Below are 25182 nucleotides of genomic sequence, written 5' to 3'. Positions count from 1 at the left end.
TCTTAATTGAGAAAAATCACCTCATGTTTTAATTTAAGGCGTAAATTGCCAGTTGGAAGACACTGCTATTATATACACCTTTATTAGTTCTTCGTTTTTAAAGGTTTATTGTTTCTAGGAAAAGAGAACTCTTACCCAATCACATCTTTATGACTGGTTTGAGTTTTTAAAACAAAAATTTGCTCAAAGAGCAAAATGATGGATTCATATAATCAAATTAACGTCATGCACAGAAAGACAAGTGTGTCTGCAATAATGTGTAAAGAGTTGAGCACAACTGGGTCCCGTATTAAAGGGTCAAATTTGAATTATTCTGGAGACTTGCCTTGAAAAAGTTATTATACACAATTTCATCATATATAAAACAGGGGTGATATTTAATTCCAATTAAGGTTAAAACTCAGATGCTATAATTATTTCCACCTGTCTTAATACACAGGGTTAAAAAAACTAGTATAAAAGCTTTTCTAATAATTTATGTATCAAAAATAAATTGGAATAAAAGTAGGGATAAAAGAGAAAAAGTGATGATGGTGTGGCTAATTTAACAGTAACTCTCTCTTTGGCCTTGGAATTGCCACTTGGAGATTAATTTTTCTCCATTTTAAAATGGGCTTTGGGACTTCCCTGGCGGTCCAATGGTTAGGACTCTACCCTCCCAATGCAGGGGGCATGAGTTCAATCCCTGGTCGGGGAACTAAGATCCTGCATGCTGCACAGTGTGGCCTAAATAAATAAATAATAAAACGGACTTTGAAGCATGTGCCCTCCCTGGGTTCTGCATACCTTTCACAGCTGGCTTCTGACTGGTGCAGCAGGTCTGGTGTTGCCTTAACGGTTGCAGACCAGGCTTAGAGTTTCTTTAGCAGTCCAGTCCCATCAAACTTTTAGAAGCCTTCAGGTGTATATTTATCCACACTCAATTTGATGTTAAACTTACCCAAATAACAACTTTTCTTCCTTTTCTTTTTTATTTTTACATGTGAAAACTCTTGAGTTTTATTCGTTGGCCTCTATATTCTGACATCCTCCGTTATTTAGTTTAATGGCAGCTCCCTAAGGGCATACGAAACAATAGACTTGGATTTTTTCCTGTTTTATTACTTTTTAAAAATGGCTCAGATAAGAAATTTAAAATACCTAGTAAAATAAGTTTGAGGATTCATTTTGTGAGATGTACTGCAGAGAAAAAGGAGCAAGTAGTATAATTTAAAAATATTTATTGATTCATGCTTCCCAGAACTTTTTTTTCAAACCAAAGGCCAATACTCCCCTCTGCTCTCAATGCTAAGCATTTTTTTCCACCCAAAATGATAAAATTATGTATATTTTTATACCTAATCAGTTTGTGACAGCTGTGATTCTCAAACACTTTTTAAAAATAGAAGTAAGATCAAAGTTGCAAACAGACCATATGTAGTACTTTTAAAAACTGTATAGGCAAAGCCTGACTCTGAGCAAATGACCCATCAGCTGGATTCGGCCTTTTCAGGCTACACGAGGACTTTGCTCAAGAGACCTGCACGGGGCTTCCCTGGTGGCGCAGTGGTTGAGAGTCCGCCTGCCGATGCAGGGGACAAGGGTTCGTGCCCCGGTGCGGGAAGATCCCACATGCCGCGGAGCGGCTGGGCCCGTGAGCCATGGCCGCTGAGCCTGCGCATCCGGAGCAAAAAGAGACCTGCACGTTATCAGACGGGTTCCCATGGATGTCCTTAACACCACAGGCGCGGCTTCTGACACCCAATGCTGCCAACAACATCAGCGGAACAGAGAGGAGACCCTGTCGACTGATTCAGTTTTATTCTTCAACACAATTCTCTTCTCCACTCTCTTCATCAGCTTTACCTGTTTCCTTGCAAGAATCTTGGCTGTTGGTATCAGTAAGATAATTTTCTTCCCCATTCTCTCTTTCTTCTATTTTCTCTTCATTAAAGCTAGAGGAAGAAATTTATCAATCTTTCAAAGGAAAAATAATTTGGTTTAAAGGTAAACAAACCCTCTGTAATGTATGCCATCCTGCAGTTAGTCTTCCTCAAGTGTATAAGCTCCGATTTATCAAGAGAAGTCTATAAAAGTACCAATTGGGAAAGTAGATATTCTTCTGAGAAGTAATTTATTTCAAAACTTGATTGACTCAAACTTCATTTGAAAGCATGTTATTATTTTCATTATTTATGTCAGAAATTTAAATTATTTTACTTTAAAAACAAGATACTTCATCACCTTGTAATATTTTGAAGTGTCAAACATGTTAAAATGTCAGTATATTTTACAGTAGTTCACATGTATTCCATTAGGTAAAAGGCCTTTTAAAATATCATAGAACAGAATTTTAGCTTTCCTGCAAGTAAGAATTTTTTCAAAGGTAAACCATTCAGACATCTTATATATGTTACCTTTCTTTATCTTCAGTGAAACTTTTCATCTCTTGATTGCTGAAGTACTCAAAAATTTTTCCACTTTGGCCTTTCTTTGAAACAAACTCATCAGATATTCCTAGTGCTTTTAAGGTGTTAGAATAATGCTTTTCTGCTGCCATTCTTGCATTTTTCTATAGGAAAGACAAACCTTTTTAGATAAGAACAAAAGACTTTAAGTTTCCATTACAAATGTACGGGTTAAAAGCTCCTGTGAAAATTAAATTCAATAATCACAGTTGGTTGAAAAATATGCATACCCTCTGACCAGCAATTCCACTCCTAGGTATATGCCCAGAGAAACTCCTACATATCTGCCCAAGGAGACATACCAAAATGTTCAGAACAGTACTGTTTGTAACAACCCCAAACTGGAAACAACCTAAATATCTATCAGCAGTAGGATGGATAAATAAATTGTGACGTATTCATGTAACAGACTAAAATAAAGCAACGAAAATGAACTCTAGCTATATGCCACAACATGGACGGATCTCACAAGCAGCATACCGCAAAAGAGTACACGTAGTATGATTCATTTACATAAAGTCCAAAAACAGGCAAAACTAAACTATGTTGTTTAGGGATAGGTACAGCAGTGGTAAAACTGTAAAGAAAAACAAGGAAATGCTTATGTCAAAAGTTAGAAGGGTGGCTACCTCTAGGTGAGAGGGTTTTGATCTGGGAGGGGCACACAGGGTTTCTGGGGTACTGGCAGTGCTCTAATGCTTTTAACCTGGGTAGTGGCCACATGAGTTTTGATCTATAATTATTCTTTATACTGTTTCATGACTGTTCAAGGATATCTGAAAAAAATCAGTAAGAAAATAAGTTCCTGTGATAGTTGTCAGAGAGTTCTTTATGTGCCTATTTACACGCCATATCTCTAATCCACCAAAGATGATAAAATCATCTATGTTGTTACCTTAATTCTGTAGAGGAAGCAAGAGATACAGCAAGAAAAACATGAATTTAGAACTGGGTTCAACTCTCCGGAATGTTACTTCCTGGCTTTGTGGGAGTTGTGATGACACTCTCATACCTAAAGCAAGTCAGTTGTCACAGTTCCTGAGGCCACAGGATTTACAGAGACATAAGATGACTGGGGTTCTCATTAGTGCCTTGGCTTTACTCCAATTTTATCTCCTATGAGTGGGCATGAACTAGTATAGGGCCAAAAATCGTCATCTGGACCTCAAACTAAAGGAAAGGCCCGAGGAATGGCCCAGCCCCAATGCACCAATGGCATCCCATCCTGGAAAGGGTGTGGAAGAGCACCCAGTCTCACCCCAAATTTAACAAATAAGTAAGATACTCCCTCCACTCTTGCTGAGGTTAAGCTGTTTGCTTAAGGTCACAGGATATAGTGAGAGGGAAAACCAAGTCTCTTAATCCTTTCCTGAGTCTTCTCCACTCCACCATGCTGCTTTCTAAGTGGAAGTGGTTATCCTGGAGTTTGAAGGTAGCCTAAAGCCTGACTTCAGCAAATCAGTGTCAGATATTTTCCTAACCCAGGGATTCCAGCATAAGGAAGGACCATGGAGTCTAGTGTCCCATTGGAGAAACCAAAATGGCAAAGACTGATTACAATGGATAAAACTATCACCAGTGCATTTCCTGACATGCTAGAAAACTGAAAAAAGAAGCACTCAAACTGCTGCTAAAATGCACCCACTGTGAATAATAATAAATTTCAGAAAAGTAAGTAAAAATGCAACCAGAGGCTATGAACACAAACAGACAAGACTTGGGGAACTGACAGGCACAGCAAAGTGAGATGAGAACTATGCCCCAAAGACTGTAAAGCAGAATAAAGAAACCCCAAACGTAACCCAATGTATTAAGAAAAATATATTCTAATTTTAAGCAAATGAAATATAAAAGATTTAAATGATACTAATCAATGTTAGTGCTTGTAAGCCTTCATCTGAATTTGGCTTAAAATCCAATTTAACATCTATTCAGTTAATAAATCCTGTGATTTTCAAGAAACAGGAAAACATGGTTTGCTCTGTCCTGGATCACAGGCTTACTCTGCTAGGGGATAACTCAACAGCAGCAAGACCACAATTAACACTTATAAACGGGTAATGCATAAAGTTGTGAGTGAATTTATTAAATAACAGCTGTTAATTAGCAGCAATAGTCACTGCAAGAAAAAAAGAAGTTCTAATTTATGTTAACAAAACCAAAACAATGGTGAGTCACCCTCAGTCACCCTGTATATAGAATTTATTACCTTTTAATATTTTATATCAAGGTGAATAGTGTATAATTGTTCCTAATTGAAACAAACATTTCCCCCTTGAATTTCACAATGCAAAAGAATTGTAAAGACCATGAAATAAAAAGTAGTTAAAATAACTGTATGGTTATTTTGTTTTTCTATCTAAGACTGCAAAAAAAACAAATTAACTTTGTTTCTTGAGGAAACCAAAATAATGAGGAATGATGAAAGTCTGTCTACAATCACTGCCCTAGTTTGAAGGGGAAAAATACTTAATTTTTATGAGCCTAAGTTTAGTTTATAGTAATTCTTTCCTTTATTTAATAATAACTGAATACTTATTTTGTGACAAGCCCTCACGGGAGGTAGAGGCTATATGGGGAAAGAGAACAGCATATGTGTGGGCCAAGGGTGGTGGAAGAAATATCAGCTATGAAACTAACCTATGTTTTCAATATTTAACATTTCTTTATGGGTTTAATTTCACACACACCACTTATTTTACCACATTTTCTCTGGTGCTTAGAAAGAGTGGGAATTCACAGCATGGTAAAACTGCTTGTTAATACTGAGGCTCATCACTAGTATTGTCAGGGTAGTGCTCTCAGCCTGGACTAATCCCAGGAAGAAACAGTTCAGTTTGGGTTCAACAAATGTTTCTTAACATCCCCTTTGTGCCATACATTGTCTTAGGTGCTAAGTGCTAGGAATACAAAGATTTGACCAACACCTTTAAAAGTAACTAGCTGAAAGAGAAGAGAGCATTGAACAGATAATTTCCACACAACATGCAGGAGCAAAGACAGAGATGCACAAAAGAGTAATAAGAGAACACAGAAGAGGACTTCCCTGGTGGCGCAGTGGTTAAGAATCTGCCTGCCAATGCAGGGGACACAGGTTCAATCCCTGGTCCAGGAAGATCCCACATGCCGCGGATCCACTAAGTCTGTGTACCACAACTACTGAGCCCACGAGTCACAACTACTGAAGCCCGTGCACCTAGAGCCCGTGCTCTGCAACGAGAAGCCACCGCAATGAGAAGCCTGCGCACCACAACAAAGAGCAGCCCCTGCTCACCACAAGTAGCGAAAGCCCGCGCACAGCAACAAAGACTCAACGCAGCCAAAAATAAATAAATAAAAAGACTAAAATACTTACTTTAAAAAAAAAAAAAGGGGGCTTCCCTGGTGGCACAGTGGTTGAGAGTCCGCCTGCCGATGCAGGGGACACAGGTTCGTGCCCTGGTCTGGGAAGATCCCACATGCCGCGGAGCGGCTGGGCCCGTGAGCCATGGCCGCTGAGCCTGCGCGTCTGGAGCCTGTGCTCCGCAACGGGAGAGGCCACAACAGTGAGAGACCCGCGTACCGCAAAAAAAAAAAAAAAAAGCCTGCAGTTGGGAGCTGGAGATAACTACTTTGAGGCGAAAGTCAATCACTTTATGCTGAGTAACACAGAACAGCTTAAGATAATTTTTTTCCCCTAAAGTTGAAACTGAGATATGAAAAAAAACACCATCCCTTAAAATGAAAAGCATTACATAACATTATATCCAAATCAGTCAGTAAAGGGTTCCCATAACTTTGAGAGGCTGTAATATGTAGATTTACCCATAACACACGTCCTTTGTCCTCAGTGAGTCACTGACATGGGCAGTCCTATAAGGACACTCATCTGTCCCAGACACTTGCTGGCAGGAAGCTCCAAATGTAACAGCTTGAAATTCACAACACAGCACCTGTAACCTCCAGTGATTTTGTCCATTGTTAAACCATGTCGCCCATAGGAGCCCCTCCCTCATGGACACAAAGGGGAAGATCATCTGAAATTGACAAATTTCTCTTAAGGGAAAGACTGTAAAACTGAGTATAAATCTAGTAAAATTAGAATTCATCGTCCATAGGATCAAAGTATTTTTTCTGATAAAAAGGAAGTGCTTCTCACAGACATAGAAAACAAACTTATGGTTACCAAATTGGGTGAGGAGTGATAAATTAGGAGATGGGATTAACAGATACACACTACTTTATATAAAACAGATAAACAACAAGGTCCTACTGTATAGCACAGGGAACTATATTCAATATCTTGTAATAACCTATAATGGAAAAGAATCTGAAAAAGAGTATACATATACACACACATATACATATATAACTGAATCATTTTGCTATATACCAGAAACTAATACCACATTGTAAATCAACTATACTTCAATTTTTAAAAAAAGGAAGTCCTTTCGGTAATTGTAGATAAGACTAAAAATTATAGACTCACTTAAAAAAACTGATCAACAAAATGAAAAGGCAAAAATTTTTAAATGAAAAGGCAACCTACTGAATGGGAAAAAATATTTGCAAATCATCTACCTGATAAGGGGTTACTATCCAAAATACATAAAGAACTCATACAAGTGATTAGCAAAAACCAAATAATCAAATTTAAAAATGGGCAAGAGATCTGAATAGACATTTTTCCAAAGAGGATATTCAAATGACCAACAGGCACGTAAAAAGGTGCTCAACATCACTAATCATTAGGGAAATGAAATCAAAACCACACTGAGATATCACCTCATACCTGTTACAATGGCTAGTCTCAAAAAGACAAGACATAACAAATGCTGGTCAGGATGTAGAGAAAAGGGAACCCTTGTGTGCTGTTCGTGGGAAAGTAAATTGGTGCAGCCATTATGGAAAAAAGTATAGAGGTTCCTCAAAAACTTAAAAATAGAACTACTGCACAATCCAGCAATTCCACTCCCAGGTATTTATCTAAAGAAAATGAAATCACTATGTCGATTCACTGAAGCATTATAGACAATAGTTAAGACGTGGCAACAACCCAAATGGCCACCAAAAGACGAATGGATAAAGAAAATGTGATATACACACACACACACACACACACACACACACACACACACACACACAATGGAATATTATTCGGCCATAAAAAAGGAAATCCTGCCATTTGTGACAATACAGATGGACCTTGAGGGCATTATGCTAAGGGAAGTAAGTCAGACAGAGAAGGACAAATACTATATGATCTGATTTATGCGTGGAATCTAAATACACACACACACAACTCATAGAAAAGGAGATCAGATTTGTGGTTACTGGAGGAATTGGATGAAGGTGTCAAAAGGTACAAACTTCCAGTTATAAGATAAATAAGTACTGAGGGTGTGACGTTCAGCATGGTGACTACAGCTAACACTGCTGTGTGGCATATTTGAAAGCTGCTAAGAGAGTAGGTCCTAAAAGTTCTCATCACAAGGAAAAATAATTTTTTTGGTAACAATACGAGGTGATAGATGTTAACTAAACGTATTGTAGTAATCATTTCCTAATATACGTATGTCATTATGCTGTATACCTTAAACTTATACCTGCTATATGTCAATTTTATCCCAAGAAAACAAACAAAAAAAAAACTGGCAGGAATAAATCTGATTCAATTAGCCATTTTGTTTCATTTTTTAATTTTTCAAAGACTTCCAAAACTCACCTTAGTATTTGGCCAAGTTGGTACTAGCCATTAAAAACAGGTTGTGAAACTATTATTTTGAAAATGATTGGATTAGCAGCATGTTCTTTATCAAGCTTACGAGCCTCATCAAGATTCAATGCTCAGATTTAAGCAAAACTACTTACTTGACTGATGTGATGAAGCTGTCACAGAAATAATACTATCTCAGTAAATTATATAACACATAAGAAAAATGGACCATAAAAATTAGGAGATAGAGATGTTAAAAAAAAAAGAAACAAAGCTGACAATAGCTCTCAAATTCCAACAAACACAACCTGAGCAACTCTTTCAAATAGCAGCGGCCTGTTTTTTAATTTTTCTTCTCTTTCTTCTAGTTCTCGTCGGTATTCTCTCATCCTTTCTTTTTCACTCTTTCTAAAATCAAATAAAAGGAATGGAATTTTTAAAAGAAATAAGAATTTGCACATATAACATTTAGCGTAGATGACAAATCAGAAATTAAGTCATGAGCACAGTTTATCACAATTTCTTTCCCAGACTGGTAAATTCTTATGGAATGCAGGATAAAAGTTCTAGGTTCTGAGAGCACACATTTTACATGCCGGGAACAGTCTGGGTACTTTGAGGTTCCTGAAATCTTCAAAGCATAATGGATTCAGTGGCTTCAAACTGGCCTGAGGAGATAAATGAATGCCCTCTTATCTCATTTATAAGTATTTATAAACCAAAAAAGTTTGGTCCAAATTTGGTATCTTCTCTTTAAGGAATTTCTTCTGAAAACAAGACCTTGCTCTTCTTTTTTCCCCTAAATGATATCTCCTATAGGTTGATGGCACAGTGAATTAAATGGGAGCAGGGCAGGGGAGAAATGGGGATTATGGGAATACCACATAGAGAGGAACAGGAACCAAAATACACAAATTCACTGTAAGTATACTTACTATTTGAACCAGATCCTATAATAAATTAAATTATGTGACTTTCTCTATGTAAAATACACTAATTCTACCAAGATCATAAGACTTCATGGATTAGAAAAAATAATTATACCATAAAATGATAATTATGCTTAACTATACACAATTTAGCATTATGGAAAATCCCGTTTACTTTCTAAGGATGACTAGTATATTTCTAACAAATATTTTGCTCAAGTTCATCAAATCAAGCTCCTTTTATCAATGAATTACATTGATACACATTATAAGGAATGTATACATAACATCTGTTACAAAGGAATATAATAATTATTATACATAATATACGTTTAAAAAGGAACACTCATAATTAAAAGCAAATATAGATTTGGGGATACTTATAAATCAGATTAAAAATTAATAAATCATATTACTTACCCAGCTTTGAGGGAGATATTTTACTACTTAAACATGAACATTTTTATGTTGCAACATAAAAATGTTCCTCTGGAACACTGATTTTCAAACTTTGTACTGCAGAATTGCAGCATGTAATACATACTACTAAACCTTAACACAGGTGTTAACTGACACACCACATAACTGATGTTAACATCAATGTGTTAATTTGTGCTATCAGATATCATGCAGACCTTAGAACAAAGCTCTCTGACATATCTGTTTGTTGAAGAATATTCTGAGATTACACGGCAAGCTGTTAAAAAGAGCTTTATCTGTGTGAATCAAGATTTTTCTCAATATTGCACTGTGCAATAAAAAATAATATAAAGAAAAAGTTTAGATGCTGATGTAAGATTACAACTGTGAACCATGGCCACATGTTTTTCTGTTCATCAACATGGCATCATGGTCCTGGAGTCAGTATACATGTTGGTTCTCACCACGAAGTGAGTGAGTGAGTATGAGTGTGTGTGTGTGTGTGTGTGTGTGTGTTTGATTGCGTGTGTGTGTGTGTGTGTGTGTGTAAGTTAACTATAAGTAACTGATAGTAACTTGAATCCAGAAACTGAAATACTAATACTATTCTTAATTTTTTCATATATTGAGGGGTCCACTGATTCAAAAAAAGTTTGAAAACCAATGATCTAGAGGGTCAGGATTCTCTCATGATACCTGAGAGATTTTACTCTGGGTCTAGACATTTGAGCTAAACTCTGATGTGAGTCATAAGCCTTAGCCCGGGTTGTCAAGAGTTTCTGCAATTCTTTCATTCTTTGCTTCTGCTTAGTTAGGATCCGATTTCTCTCTTCTTCCAACATTTTCTTTTCCTCAAGTGATCTCCTGAGGGCAACAAACTAAGGCTTAATTCACTTTAAGCCAATGAGAATGTTGTTTAGCAAAGACAACACGGGATAATTCAACGGTTGAAAACAAGGGGCAACCTTCTGAGAAGGATCTGAGTTGTAATTAGAAAATCAATAGGGTGACTGTAACCTTTTCTATCCCCAAAGATTCATAAAATGGAAAATACATTCATTTCTTAGAAGAACACCCTCTGGCAAAATGTTCTATATTATATAGTAAAATATGTTACCAGATAAAATAACGTCATAGTTTCAAATTCCCCAATACAAAATCAATGGAGCAACCACGAGTCAATCAGTGCTGCATCAGTTATTTACCTTGTGGCTTGTTCTCTTCCTCTGGAGGACACCGTGGGCATGGGAGGGTTGCAGCTACAAGGCACAGGTTTTGCATTTCTACTTCTTACTGGTGACCTGCGCCTTGGAGACAGATAAGGCCAACGTGTTTCTTTTAAATTTTCTTCATCTGCTTCAATATCTGCCAAGATTTTCTCTCTTTCAGTGGATGCATGTGAGGCTGCATGAAGGTCAGATGGTTCACAGACTGTCAGGGGTTTTGGACACTTCTGTTCTGAGTGATGTTTCTTATATCTCTCAGGAAGGTCTTCAGTATCAGCAGTCTGGCACCTAAACTTGTGTTTACACTTGGACTTTTCAGCCTGTTCAGGACACTTGGGCTTCCTTGTAGCATAACTTCTGCGAGCTGGACTACAAGGCAGAGGGGATGAATTCTGTAAAAAGTCTTGGGTTCTCTGCTGCGTCCTAATGTTTCTATAGAGCTCTTCTTCTGTTAATGTGTCATTGACAGTTGAACCATAAGTAGATCGAGGTATCGGTCTGGCTTTAAATTGGTTTGTTTTCTTCTTAGACTTAAAAAAGTCTTTCAGCTGCTTTTCCCGAATTTGCTTCTGTTCCTCCCTTGCAATAAACTTAAACGGCTTTTGCGAGGCCAAAAGAGCTTCTTTGTTTTTCTCCTTCATAGACCTCCTCCGTTCTTCATTTTGCTTGACTATATCATGATAAAGGGGGAGAAAGACGAACGCTGGAACTGGGTTGGCTCGGAATTTTTTCTTACACTCTGATTCTTCTTCTTGTTTCTTGAGCTGTTTGCGTGCCATTTCAATATCTGATTTAGATTTCATGTTCTCTTCTTTTTTCTTCTGCTCTCTAACCATCATTTGAAAAGGCTCAGGTACTGTAATCTTTGGCACCCATTCTTTTGGCTTCTTTTTTTTTTTTTCGAGTGCTGGCAAGTCAGCATCTTCAAACTGAATATAATCTTCAACAGAGAAGTTTGTCCACATGTTGTTGATGAGCTCCTTAGCATAGGTCATCATTCTGCTTTTCTCAGAATACTCTTTTTCTACGTTGGGCAACTCATCTTCAGAGGAAGACACAATCAAAGAGGAAGACTGACCTAAATCAGGCTCTGAAATTGATGTCATTAATGAAACAGGATAATGGGAGCTCTTTTCTGATACAGACCTAAGTAAATGAGAAGAATAATCAGGTTACTCTTTCAGCTGCATGTGACCAAATATAAAGATTAAGAACTACATAATTTCTAAGATCAAGGCAAAATCAGTTAGAAAATAGGAGCTAGATAGGGCTTGTGAAAATTATCAATTTTTTTTTAGAACAGAGCCTGGGAGATGCCGATAAATGATCTAGTTTTACTCCCTCATTTTACAGGGCAGGAACCTAAGACAGCAGAGGCTCCTTGGGTCTAATCACTATTGAATTCTCCACACATTTTCCAGAGTCACCATCTTAAAACATACATCTGATCAAATCACTCTCCTTCCTGAAACTTTCCCATGATTTGTCATTGTTACAAAGTCTAAATTATAGGGACTTCCCTGGTGGCGCAGTGGTTAAGAATCCGCCTGCCAATGCAAGGGACACGGGTTCGAGCCCTGGTCCGGGAAGATCCCATATGCCACGGAGCAACTAAGCCCATACGCGACAACTACTGAAGCCCGTGTGCCACAACTACTGAAGCCTGTGTGCCGCAACTACTGAGCCTGCGCTCTAGAGCCCACGAGTCACAACTACTGAGCCCACGTGCCACAACTACTGAAGCCCACACGCCCTAGAGCCCGTGCTCCACAACAAGAGAAGCCACTGCAATGAGAAGCCCGTGCACCGCAACGAAGAATAGCCGCCGCTCGCTGCAACTAGAGAAAGCCTGTGCGTAGCAACGAAGACCCAATGCAGCCCCACCAAATTTTTTTTAATTGAAAAAAGAAAAGTCTAGATTTTAAAGCCCTTCAAGACTAGCCCCTGCCTTCCTTTCCAGTTTCACCTCTTGCCTCTCCCTACCCCGTCACCATTCTTAAGTGAGATCCAATCACAGGGGGCTTCCCTGGTGGCGCAGAGTGGTTAAGAATCCACCTGCCAATGCAGGGGACACGGGTTTGAGCCCTGGTCTGGGAAGACCCCACATGCCACGGAGCAACTAAGCCTGTGCGCCACAGTTACTGAGCTTGCGCTCTAGAGCCCGTGAGCCACAACTACTGAAGCCTGCACACCTAGAGACTGTGCTCCAAAACAAGAGAAGCCACTGCAATGAGAAGCCTGCACACCACAACGAAGAGTAGCCCCCACTCGCCGCAACTAGAGAAAGCCCGTGCGCAGCAACAAAGACCCAATGCAGCCAAAAAAAAAAAAAAAAAAAAAATCCAACCACAGGGGACTTCCCTGGTGGTCCAGTGGTTAAGAATCTGCCTTCCAATACAGGAGGATGCGAGTTTGATCCCTGGTGGGGGAACTAAGACCCCACATGCCTCGTGGCAACTAAGCCTACGCACTGCAACTAGGGAACCCGTGCACCACAACTACTGAGCTTGCGGGCTCTGGAGCCCTCGCGCCATACCTAGAGAAGCCCGCACACCTGCCACGAAGAAGAACCTGTGTGCCACAACGGAGACCCAGCACAAGGAAAAAAAAAAGATCCAATCACGGGAAGTTCCTCACACACACACGGTGATTTCGCACGGTGCCATGCCTTGGCACACATGGTTCCTGCTGCCTAGAAGGCCACTCCTTGCCTCCTACATCTGCTTCAGCTATTTCTCCTTCAAGACTGAACTCAGATACGACACTCGATATGCCTGTATCCCTCCACTGACACCTTGACATGATCAACTGCTCTTCCTCTGTCTCTATGACACTCTGTTACACCATGTTGTGTGTTTGGATCTCAGCTAGTCTTTGACCTCCTTGAGGGCATCTTGATTTTGACTCCCCGGTGCCCAGACAAGGTCTGGCACACAGGAGATGCACAATCAGAGCTGACCAACTCAAGTTTCAAAAGAAGCAAGTTTATGGCAAAAATGACCATTTTGAAAACTTAAATCGGATCTATGTCTTAGCTCTGAACCTTCTGTACTATATCTTTACTGAGCTCATATTAATCCACATATTATTAAAAAAGGGCTTTTAAAGTTAAATTTTAATATTCATCATTTGAAAATGGCCCAGACTAAATATTCTGATACATGTCTAAGAATGGTGGGTCAGAGAGAAAAGAACAAAGGGCCACCAAATGACCCACAAGGCAAGAAGCCACCTAACAGGTTGATAAGCCATCAAACAATCTGAATAAAATCTCACCTCTGTATATCATTAAAAGCACAAAGGGATATTTGAAAGAAAATATTCTGAAATAATTTTGTTCTGCACTTTTAAGTATACATTTTACTTTACAGTCCACAAATAACATTATGTACAAACTTACCTGGAAGAGACACTAGCAGCTTCTTCCATGGTGATTGCTAGCTGAACTTCCTTTAAATTTAATTTATTCTGGTACATTTTCTCTAACTTTGCCATAGTTTCCATGTGGGCTGCCTTCAGCTCTTCTAGTTTCCTGAAGTACTCTTCATTAGAGTGGTAAATATCAGAAAGGTCCACAAAATCTTCACAGCTTATATGTTTTTGTTCATTTACCCCAGAAATGTTGGTGTTAAAATCAGCCTGGTAGGAGGAAAAAACCTGTTATATGATGTCTAGAATTGAAAGACAAATTAAGTTGACACTGGTTCCCAATGCTGCTTTTTAAAAAGTCCACTTAAATAGGTTATATGTTATTTGTGGACTATGTACATATAACAGATTATAAGTTACTTGTGGCCTATGCACATTTTCTCCTAATGACATTTTATTAAGAACAAGAGAGAGAGACCGAGTTGCCAGAAAATAAATGTTTAATCCATTTTATAAAGGATGGTTAGATTCCCAGATCATGTACTAACCCATACACTACAGTAGGATCAAGCCAAACCACTCTTTGTAAAGAGCCTCCTTCTGGAGGAGCTTCAAGATGGCGGAAGAGTAAGACGCGGAGATCACCTTCCTCTCCACAAATACATCAGAAATACATCTACATGTGGAACAGCTCCTACAGAACACCTACTGAACGCTGGCAGAAGACCTCAGACCGCCCAAAAGGCAAGAAACTCCCCATGTACCTGGGTAGGGCAAAAGAAAAAACAGAGACAAAAAAATAGGGATGGGACCTGCACCAGTGGGAGGGAGCTGTGAAGGAGGAAAGGTATCCACACACTAGTAAGGCCCTTCTCGGGCGGAGACTGCGGGTGGTGGAGGGGGAAGCCTCGGAGCCACGGCGGAGAGCGCAGCAACAGGGGTGCGGAGGGCAAAGCGGAGAGATTCCAGCACAGAGAACCGGTGGCGACCAGCATTGACCAGCCCGAGAGGCTTGTCCGCTCACCCGCCGGGGCGGGCGGGGCTGGGAACTGAGGCTCGGGCTTCGGAGGTCGGATCCCAGGGAGAGGACTGGGGTTGGCGGCGTGAACACAGCCTGAAGGGGTTAGTGTGCCACAGCTAGCCGCAAGGGAGTCCGGGGAAAAAGTCCGGACCCGCCGAAGAGGCAAGAGACTTTTTCTTGCCTCTTTGTTTCCTGGTGCATGAGGAGAGGGGATTAAGAGCGCCGCTTAAAGGAGCTCCAGAGACGGGCGCGAGCCACGCTCTGAGCGCAGACCCCAGAGACAAGCATGAGACGCTGAGGCTGCTCCTGCAGCCACCAAGAAGCCTGTGTGCAAGCACAGGTTACTCCACGCCTCCCCTCCCGGGAACCTGTGCAGCCCGCCACTGCCAGGGTCCCATGATCCAGGGACAACTTCCCCGGGAGAACGCACGGCACGCCTCGTGCTGGTGCAACGTCACGCTGGCCTCTGCCGCCGCAGGCTCGCCCCGCACTCCGTACCCCTCCCTCCCCCCGGCCTGAGTGAGCCAGAGCCCCCAAAGCAGCTGCTTCTTTAACCCTGTCCTGTCTGAGCGAAGAACAGACGCCTTCAGGCGACCTACACGCAGAGGCGGGGCCAAATCCAAAGCTGAACCCCGGGAGCTGTGAGAACAAAGAAGAGAAAGGGAAATTTCTCTCAGCAGCCTCAGGAGCAGCGGATTAAATCTCCACAATCAACTTGATGTACCCTGCATCTGTGGAATACCTGAATAGACAACGAATCATCCCAAATTGAGGAGGTGGCCTTTGGGAGCAAAGATATATATATTTTTTAACCTTTTTCTCTTTTTGTGAGTGTGTATGTGTATGCGTCTGTGTGTGATTTTGTCTTTATAGCTTTACTTTTACCATTTGTCCTAGGGTTCCGTCTGTCTATTTTTTGTGTTTTTCTAAAATTATTTTTAAAAAAATTTTTCTTAATAATTATTTTAATAACTTTATTTTATTTTATCTTCTTTCTCTCTTTCTTTCTACTTTTTCTCCCTTTTATTCTGAGCCGTATGGATGGAAGGCTCTTGGTGCTCCAGCCAGGCATCAGGGCTGTGCCTCTGAGGTGGGAGAGCCAAGTTCAGGACACTGGTCCACAAGACACCTCCCAGTTCCACGTAATATCAAATGGCAAAAATCTCCCAGAGATCTCCATCTCAACACCAAGACCCAGCTTCACTCAATGACCAGCAAGCTACAATGCTGGACACCCGATGCTAAACAACTAGCAAGACAGGAACACAACCCCATCCATTAGCAGAGAGGCTGCCTAAAATCAAAATAAGGCTACAGACACCCCAAAACACACCACCAGACGTGGACCTGCCCACCAGAAAGACAAGATCCAGCCTCATCCACCAGAACACAGGCACTAGTCCCCTCCACCAGAAAGCCTACACAACCCACTGAACCAACCTTAGCCACTGGGGACAGACACCAAAAACAACAGGAACTACGAACCTGCAGCCTGCGAGAAGGAGACCCCAAACACAGTAAGGTAAGCAAAATGAGAAGACAGAAAAATACACAGCAGATGAAGGAGCAAGGCAAAAACCCACCAGACCTAACAAATGAAGAGGAAATAGGCAGTCTACCTAAAAAAGAATTCAGAATAATGATAGTAAAGATGATCCAAAATCTTGGAAATAGAATAGAGAAATTACAAGATATGTTTAACAAGGACCTAGAAGAACTAAAGAGCAAACAAACAGTGATGAACAACACAATAAATGAAATTAAAAATTCTCTAGATGGGATCGATAGCAGAATAACTGAGGCAGAAGAACGGATAAGTGACCTGGAAGATAAAATAGTGGAAATAACTACTGCAGAGCAGAATGAAGGAAAAAGAATGAAAATAATTGAAGACAGTCTTAGAGACCTCTGGGACAACATTTAATGGACCAATATTCGAATCATAGGGGTCTCAGAAGAAAAAGAGAAAAAGAAAGGGACTGAGAAAATATTTGAAGAGATTATAGTTGAAAATTTCCCTAATATGGGAAATGAAATAGTTAATCAAGTCCAGGAGGCACAGAGAGTCCCATACAGGATAAACACGCCAAGACACATATTAATCAAACTATCAAAAATTAAATACAAAGAAAAAATATTAAAAGCAGCAAGGAAAAACAACAAATAACACACAAGGGAATCCCTATAAGGTTAACAGCTGATCTTTCAGCAGAAACTCTGCAAGCCAGAAGGGAGTGGCAGGACATATATAAAGTGATAAGGAGAAAAACCTACAACCAAGATTATTCTACCCAGCAAGGATCTCATTCAGATTTCAAACTTTTTTTTTTTTTTTTTTTGCGGTACACAGGCCTCTCACTACTATGGCCTCTCCCGTTGCGGAGCACAGGCTCTGGACGCGCAGGCTCAGTGGCCATGACTCACAGGCCCAGCCGCTCCGTGGCATGTGGGATCCTCCCGGACTGGGGCATGAACCCATGTCCCCTGCATCGGCAGGTGGACTCCCAACCACTGTGCCACCAGGGAAGCCCCCTCATTTAGATTTGATGGAGAAATTAAAACCTTTACAGACAAGCAAAACTAAGAGAATTCAGCACCACCAAACCAGCTTTACAACAAATGCTAAAGGAACTTCTCTAGGAAGGAAACACAAGAGAAGGAAAACACCTACAATAACAAACCCAAAACAATTAAGAAAATGGTAATAGGAACATGCATATTGATAATTACCTTAAATGTAAATGGATTAAATTTTCCAACCAAAAGACATAGACTGGCTGAATGGATACAAAAACAAGACCCGTATATATGCTGTCTACAAGAGACCCACTTCAGTCCTAGGGACACATACAAACTGAAAGTCAGGGGATGGAAAAAGATATTCCATGCAAATTGAAATCAAAAGAAACCTGGAGTGGCAATTCTCATATCTGACAAAATAGACTTTAAAACAAAGACTATTACAAGAGACAAAGAAGGACACTACATAATGATGAAGGGATTGATCCAAGAAGAAGATATAACAATTGTAAATATTTATGCACCCAACATAGGAGCACCTCAATACATAAGGCAAATACTAACGGCCATAAAAGGGGAAATCAACAGTAACACTATCATAGTAGGGGACTTTAACACCCCACTTTCACCAACGGACAGATCATCCAAAATGAAAATAAATAAGGAAACACAAGCTTTAAATGATACATTAAACAAGATGAACTTAATTGATATTTATAGGATATTCCATCCAAAAACAACAGAATACACATTCTTCTCAAGTGCTCATGGAACATTCTCCAAGATAGGTCATATCTTGGGTCACAAATCAAGCCTTGGTAAATTTAAGAAAATTGAAATCATATCAAGTATCTTTTCTGACCACAACGCTATGAGGCTAGATATCAATTACAGGAAGAAATCTGCAAAAAATACAAACACATGGAGGCTAAACAATACACTACTTAATAACCAAGAGATCACTGAAGAAATCAAAGAGGAAATCAAAAAATACCTAGAAGCAAATGGCAATGAAAACACGACGACCCAAAACCTTTGGGATGCAGCAAAAGCAGTTCTAAGAGGGAAGTTTATAACAATACAATCCTACCTTAAGAAACAAGAAACAACTCAAATAAACAACCTAACCTTACACCTAAAGCAATTAGAGAAAGAAGAACAAAAAAACTCCAAAGTTAGCAGAAGAAAAGATATCATAAAGATCAGAGCAGAAATAAAAAGAAATGAAGGAAATGATAGCAAAGATCAATAAAACTAAAAGCTGGTTCTTTGAGAAGATAAACAAAATTGATAAACCATTAGCCAGACTCATCAAGAAAAACAGGGAGAAGACTCAAATCAATAGAATTAGAAATGAAAAAGGAGAAATAACAACTGACACTGCAGAAATACAAAGGATCATGAGAGATTACTACAAGCAACTCTATGCCAATAAAATGGACAACCTGGAAGAAATGGACAAATTCTTAGAAACGTATAAACTTCCAAGACTGAATCAGGAAGAAATAGAAAATATGAACAGTCCAATCACAAGCACTGAAATTGAAACTGTGATTAAAAATCTTCCAACAAACAAAAGCCTAGGACCAGATGGATTCACAGGCGAATTCAATCAAACATTTAGAGAAGAGCTAACACCTATCCTTCTCAAACTCTTCCAAAATATAGCAGAGGGAGGAACACTCCCAAATTCATTCTACGAGGCCACCATCACCCTGATACCAAAACCAGACAAAGATGTCACAAAGAAAGAAAACTACAGGCCAATATCGCTTATGAACATAGATGCAAAAATCCTCAACAAAATACTAGCAAACAGAATCCAACAGCACGTTAAAAGGATCATATACCATGATCAAGTGGGGTTTATTCCAGGAATGCAAGGATTCTTCAATATACGTAAATCAGTCAATGTGATATACCATTTTAACAAACTGAAGGAGGAAAACCATATAATCATCTCAATAGACGCAGAAAAAGCTTTGACAAAATTCAACACCCATTTATGATAAAAACCCTGCAGAAAGTAGGCATAGAGGGAACTTTCCTCAACATAATAAAGGCCATATATGACAAACCCACAGCCAACATCATCCTCAGTGGTGAAAAACTGAAACCATATCCACTAAGATCAGGAACAAACAAGACACGGTTGCCCACTCTCACCACTATTATTCAACATAGTTTTGGAAGTTTTAGCCACAGCAATCAGAGAAGAAAAAGAAATAAAAGGAATCCAAATCAGAAAAGAAGAAGTAAAGCTGTCACTGTTTGCAGATGACATGATACTATACATAGAGAATCCTAGAAAAGCTACCAGAAAACTACTAGAGCTAATCAATGAATTTGGTAAAGTAGCAGAATACAAAATTAATGCACAGAAATCTCTAGCATTCCTATACACTAATGATGAAATATCTGAAAGTGAAATTAAGGAAACACTCCCATTTACCACTGCAACAAAAAGAATAAAATATCTAGGAATAAACCTACCTAAGGAGACAAAAGACCTGTATGCAGAAAATTATAAGACACTGATGAAAGAAATTAAAGATGATACAAACAGATGGAGAGATATACCACGTTCTTGGATTGGAAGAATCAACATTGTGAAAATGACTCTACTACCCAAAGCAATCTACAGATTCAATGCAATCCCTATCAAACTACCACTGGCATTTTTCACAGAACTAGAAGAAAAAATTACACAATTTGTGTGGAAACACAGAAGACCCCGAATAGCCAAAGCAATCTTGAGAAAGAAAAATGGAGCTGGAGGAATCAGACTCCCTGTCTTCAGACTATACTACAAACCTACAGTAATCAAGACAGTATGGTACTGGCACAAAAACAGAAATACAGGTCAATGCAACAGGATACAAAGCCCAGAGATAAACCCATGCACATATGTTCACCTTATCTTTGATAAAGGAGGCAAGAATATACAGTGGAGAAAAGACAGCCTCTTCAATAAGTGGTGCTGGGAAAACTGGACAGGTACATATAAAAGTATGAAATTAGAACACTCCCTAACACCATACACAAAAATAAACTCAAAATGGATTAAAGACCTAAATGTAAGGCCAGACACTATCAAACTCTCAGAGGAAAACGTAGGCAGAACACTCTATGACATAAATCACAGCAAGATCATTTTTGATCCACCTCCTAGAGAAATGGAAATAAAAACAAAAATAAACAGATGGGACCTAATGAAACTTAAAAGCTTTTGCACAGCAAAGGAAACCATAAACAAGACAAAAAGACAACCCTCAGGGGCTTCCCTGGTGGCGCAGTGGTTGAGAGCCCGCCTGCCGATGCAGGGGACGCGGGTTCGTGCCCAGGTCCGGGAGGATCCCACATGCCGCGTAGGAGTGGGCCCGTGAGCCATGGCTGCTGAGCCTGCGCGTCCAGAGCCTGTGCTCCACAATGGGAGAGGCCACAACAGTGAGACGCCCACGTACCGCAAAAAAAAAAAAACAAAAAACAAAGACAACCCTCAGAATGGGAGAAAACATTTGCAAATGAAGCAACTGACAAAGAATCTCCAAAATTTACAAGCAGCTCATGCAGCTAAATATCAAAAAAACAAACAACCCAATCCGAAAATGGGCAGAAGACCTAAATAGACATTTCTCCAAAGAAGATATACAGATTGCCAACAAACACATGAAAGAATGCTCAACATCAGTAATCATTAGAGAAATGCAAATCAAAACTACAATGAGATATCATCTCACACCGGTCAGAATGGCCATCATCAAAAAATCTACAAATAATAAATGCTGGAGAAGGTGTGGAGAAAAGGGAACCCTCTTGCACTGTTGGTGGGAATGTAAATTGATACAGCCACTATGGAGAACAGTATGGAGTTTCCTTAAAAAACTAAAAATAGAGGGCTTCCCTGGTGGCGCAGTGGTTGAGAGTCTGCTTGCCGATGCAGGGGACACGGGTTCGTGCCCCGGTCCGGCAAGATCCCACATGCCGCGGAGCGGCTAGGCCCATGAGCCATGGCTGCTGAGCCTGCGCGTCCAGAGCCTGTGCTCCGCAATGGGAGAGGCCATAACAGTGAGAGGCCCACGTACCACAAAACAAAACAAAACAAAACAAAACAAAAACTAAAAATAGAGCTACCATACAACCCAGCAATCCCACTACTGGGCATATACCCTGAGAAAACCATAATTCAAAAAGAGTCATGTACCAAAATGTTCATTGCAGCTCTATTTACAATAGCCAGGACATGGAAGCAACCTAAGTGTCCATCAACAGATGAATGGATAAAGAAGATGTGGCACATATATACAATGGAATATTACTCAGCCATAAAAGGAAACGAAATTCAGTTATTTGTAGTGAGGTGGATGGACCTAGAGACTGTCATACAGAGTGAAGTAAGTCAGAAGGAGAAAAACAAATACCGTATGCTAACACATATATCTGGAATCTAAGAAAAAAAAAAGGTCATGAAGAACCTAGGGGCAAGACAGCAATAAAGACACAGACCTACTAGAGAATGGACTTGAGGATATGGGGAGGGGGAAGGGTAAGCTGTGACAAAGTGAGAGTGTGGCATGGACATATATACACTACCAAACATAAAATAGATAGCTAGTGGGAAGCAGCCGCATAGCACAGGGAGATCAGCTTGGCGCTATGTGACCACCTAGAGTCGTGGGATAGGGAGGGTGGGAGGGAGGGAGACGCAAGAGGGAAGAGATATGGGAACATATGTATATGTATAACTGATTCAGTTTGTTATAAAGCAGAAACTGACACACCATTGTAAAGCAATTATACTCCAATAAAGGTGTTAAAAAAAAAAACAAAAAAAACTCCTTCTGAGTGTAGGTTTACCTGAGACGAAGAACATAGTTCCTCGGGCTGCAAACCAAGCAACCGTAGCCCACAGCTGGGCTCTGCACTGTGGGCCCCCAGGGTGGGTGTTCCAATGGAGAGAAGAGCGGGGAACAGAAAAGTCAGGGGAATGCAAGAATGGAGGGAACAAGGTTCTCAGGGGCTCATCAAGGAGCCAGGGAAAAGCCCTCCAGGATGTCCGCAGGGGTACGGTACGGGAGGCGGGGTGGGGAGGGCGGGTACCTCAGGAGGGAGTAGGAAGGCCTGGGAGGAGGTGGGAGGGACTTCCGGAATAGCCGCTCCCGTGGGCACCAAGAGCAGTAGCTCCCACGGTGACGGGGACTGTGGGGTGACAACAAAACAAGAACACATAGGGTGGGTATTCTATATACATGCCTAGAAGGGCATGACTGATCTTTTCCCCTCATTCCTTTCGCATACCTTTCAAAGTTCTTTTAACTGAGGCAGCTAAAGAGGTAAAACCCCATATTCTCCACAAATAAAAAAAAATTATATTTTCTCAGGTGAGAAACAACTGAAATTATTTATGATACTATGCATAAAAGGCTGCTGACCATGGCGTTAAATTTAGCTTAGTGCCTGAAACAGACTCAAAATGGAAAAAGCATATTTGCCAATGGAAAATTAGAGATCCAATCTGATAAGACTCTAGAAAATAAATCTGAGTAGTGTCTCCCAGGAAAATTCAGAAGAGTCAGTTGTAAATAATATTTATAGATATAATATTTTAATGGGCTAAAAACAGTGTACAGGAGGCCAGTGTTTTACCACTTGGGATAACTTAGAGAAAACGAAGGAAAACAAGTTTCCTTCAGTAGAAACAGTGTGCAGAAATTTATTGCCAAATAAATTGGAGAATTGCTTTATGAGTCATACAACTCAATTAAGAGAATTTTCTGATATCTTTTGCTGTTCCTGTATGTGTTCTTCACCATTACCTTCTTAGCTGTGGGAACAAGTACTTTGTTAATTTTGTCATTCATTCAATATTTAGAGACACCCAGCACTCAGCTAGCTGCTGAAAGATACAAATCAGATGAAAACTCCACCTTCGAGAAGCTTCCAGCTAGTTTAGGACAGGACATGTAGATAAATAATTGATAGCAGACTCTGGATGAGACAGAACTCCTGATTCCTGCCCACGAGTTGCTCCCAGCTGAGCAGGTAGACAGATGAGTGACCATGTATGTTACAATATCAGAGACCATGAGAGCTCACAGAAGGAATACCTAATTCTGACTGGGGGAAAGAAGAGACAAAATTTGCAGACGTGAGCCAGACGGGAGACATAAGGCTGGATAAGGACAAAGTTTGCCAGAGCAGGGAAACAGTGAAAAACAGAGAAACTGAGGCACAGTGCTAGAACATTCATCATGTTACTTCATGATGATGCAACTGGCAGGTACTCTGTCCTCGGTGAGGAAACTGAGGCTCAGAGGAGTTAGGTGACCTGCCTACAGTCACACAGCTAGTAAGTAGAGCTGGGATCCAATCCCAAGTCTATTAGGCTCCAAAGACACACCACACTCCTCCCAAGGGCAGGAGGGTTTTTAGCCACAAGAGGAAGGAACAGGCATGCTGTGCTCGGAGAGAGGTATATAGTCTGAGTGGGGGTGGGGAATAGGGCATATGGAGCACAGGAGGATGGGAAGCAAGGTGAAAAAGGCATGTCAAGAGCCCCAACCAAGGGACCTCCTTGGTGGTCCAGTGGTTGAGAATCTGCCTTCCAATGCAGAGGATGTGGGTTCGATCCTGGTCAAACTAAGATCCCACATGCCATGGGGCAACTAAGCCTGGGCACCACAACTAGTGAGCCCACGTGCCACAACTACTGAGCCTGTGCTGCACTACAACTAGAGAGAAGCCCACGTGCCACAACGAAGAGCCTGTGCACTGCAACGAAAGATCCTGAGTGCTGCAACAAAGACCTGACACAGCCCAAAATAAATAAATATTTAAAAAAAAAAAAAAAAGCCCAACCAAGAGTCCAGGGGGCCAAGCCACAGGCAACAGGAGCCTTAAAGGATGTGAGCAGAGGAGAGACATGGTCAGTAACACTCAGAAGGACTCTCTGGTAGCAAGTGAGGTGTAGTGAGGGGAAGCAAGGTTGGCGGCAGTTCATGGGCTACTGCAAGGGTCCGAGTTAGAGGTATTAAGGGCAGAATTAGGGAACAGCACCAGGAACACAAGAAAGGAGGCTACCTTGGGAGATTTAAGAAGCTGAATCATCAACTTGATAATAGCCTGGACTGTGGGCAAGAAATTGAAAAGGTTTCTGTTTGGAGTGCTGTATGTCTAGGTAGATGATGGGGCTTCCATTCATTAATATAGGGAATACAGGGAGGAAGAGTATTTTAGGGAAAGGAAACTAATCTCTGTTTTAGACACACTAAGTGTGAGAGGATAGTAGGGCAGCCAAATGTATAGGAAACAGGGGGGAAAATAGGTCTGGAGACCTGGTAAGAAGGCTGGGCTGGAGATGGAGATATGGGAGCCAGCAATGCACACAGAAGTGCAGGTGCATCCTTGGGTGTGGATAAGGCTGCCTGTGGGCAATGAGAGGCAAGAACCTGAGGATGGAAATGTTGGCAAACACCAGCATCTAAATAAGCAGTGACAGGAGGACTAACATGAAATGGACAGTGGTCATGAGAGATACAAAGGTCTAGTTGAA

General features: G+C 40.6%; 1 protein-coding gene across 2 annotated transcripts in view; it reads right to left on the bottom strand.

Moving 5' to 3' along the window:
• Positions 1-1203: 1203 nt before the first annotated feature.
• The window catches only part of FAM161A (FAM161 centrosomal protein A), a 30060-nt gene continuing 6081 nt past the window's right edge, over positions 1204-25182 (bottom strand). Inside the window, exons 2-7 of one of the 2 annotated variants that reach the window (XM_067704943.1) lie at positions 14121-14359; positions 10700-11866; positions 10191-10358; positions 8454-8553; positions 2397-2551; positions 1204-1934 (exon numbers count right to left, since the gene is read on the bottom strand). In XM_067704943.1, coding sequence (XP_067561044.1) covers positions 1799-1934; positions 2397-2551; positions 8454-8553; positions 10191-10358; positions 10700-11866; positions 14121-14359 — 1965 coding nt within the window. In that variant the 3' untranslated portion in view covers positions 1204-1798. The remainder of the gene's footprint in view (positions 1935-2396; positions 2552-8453; positions 8554-10190; positions 10359-10699; positions 11867-14120; positions 14360-25182) is intronic. The other variant, XM_067704944.1, reaches the window with a different exon arrangement.

The sequence above is a fragment of the Pseudorca crassidens genome, chromosome 14 (genome assembly GCF_039906515.1).
Source record: "Pseudorca crassidens isolate mPseCra1 chromosome 14, mPseCra1.hap1, whole genome shotgun sequence".
In the NCBI taxonomy this organism is placed as follows: Eukaryota; Metazoa; Chordata; class Mammalia; order Artiodactyla; family Delphinidae; genus Pseudorca; species Pseudorca crassidens.
The sequence above is the reverse complement of the archived record's forward strand: the minus strand, read 5'-3'. Positions and strand labels throughout refer to the sequence as shown.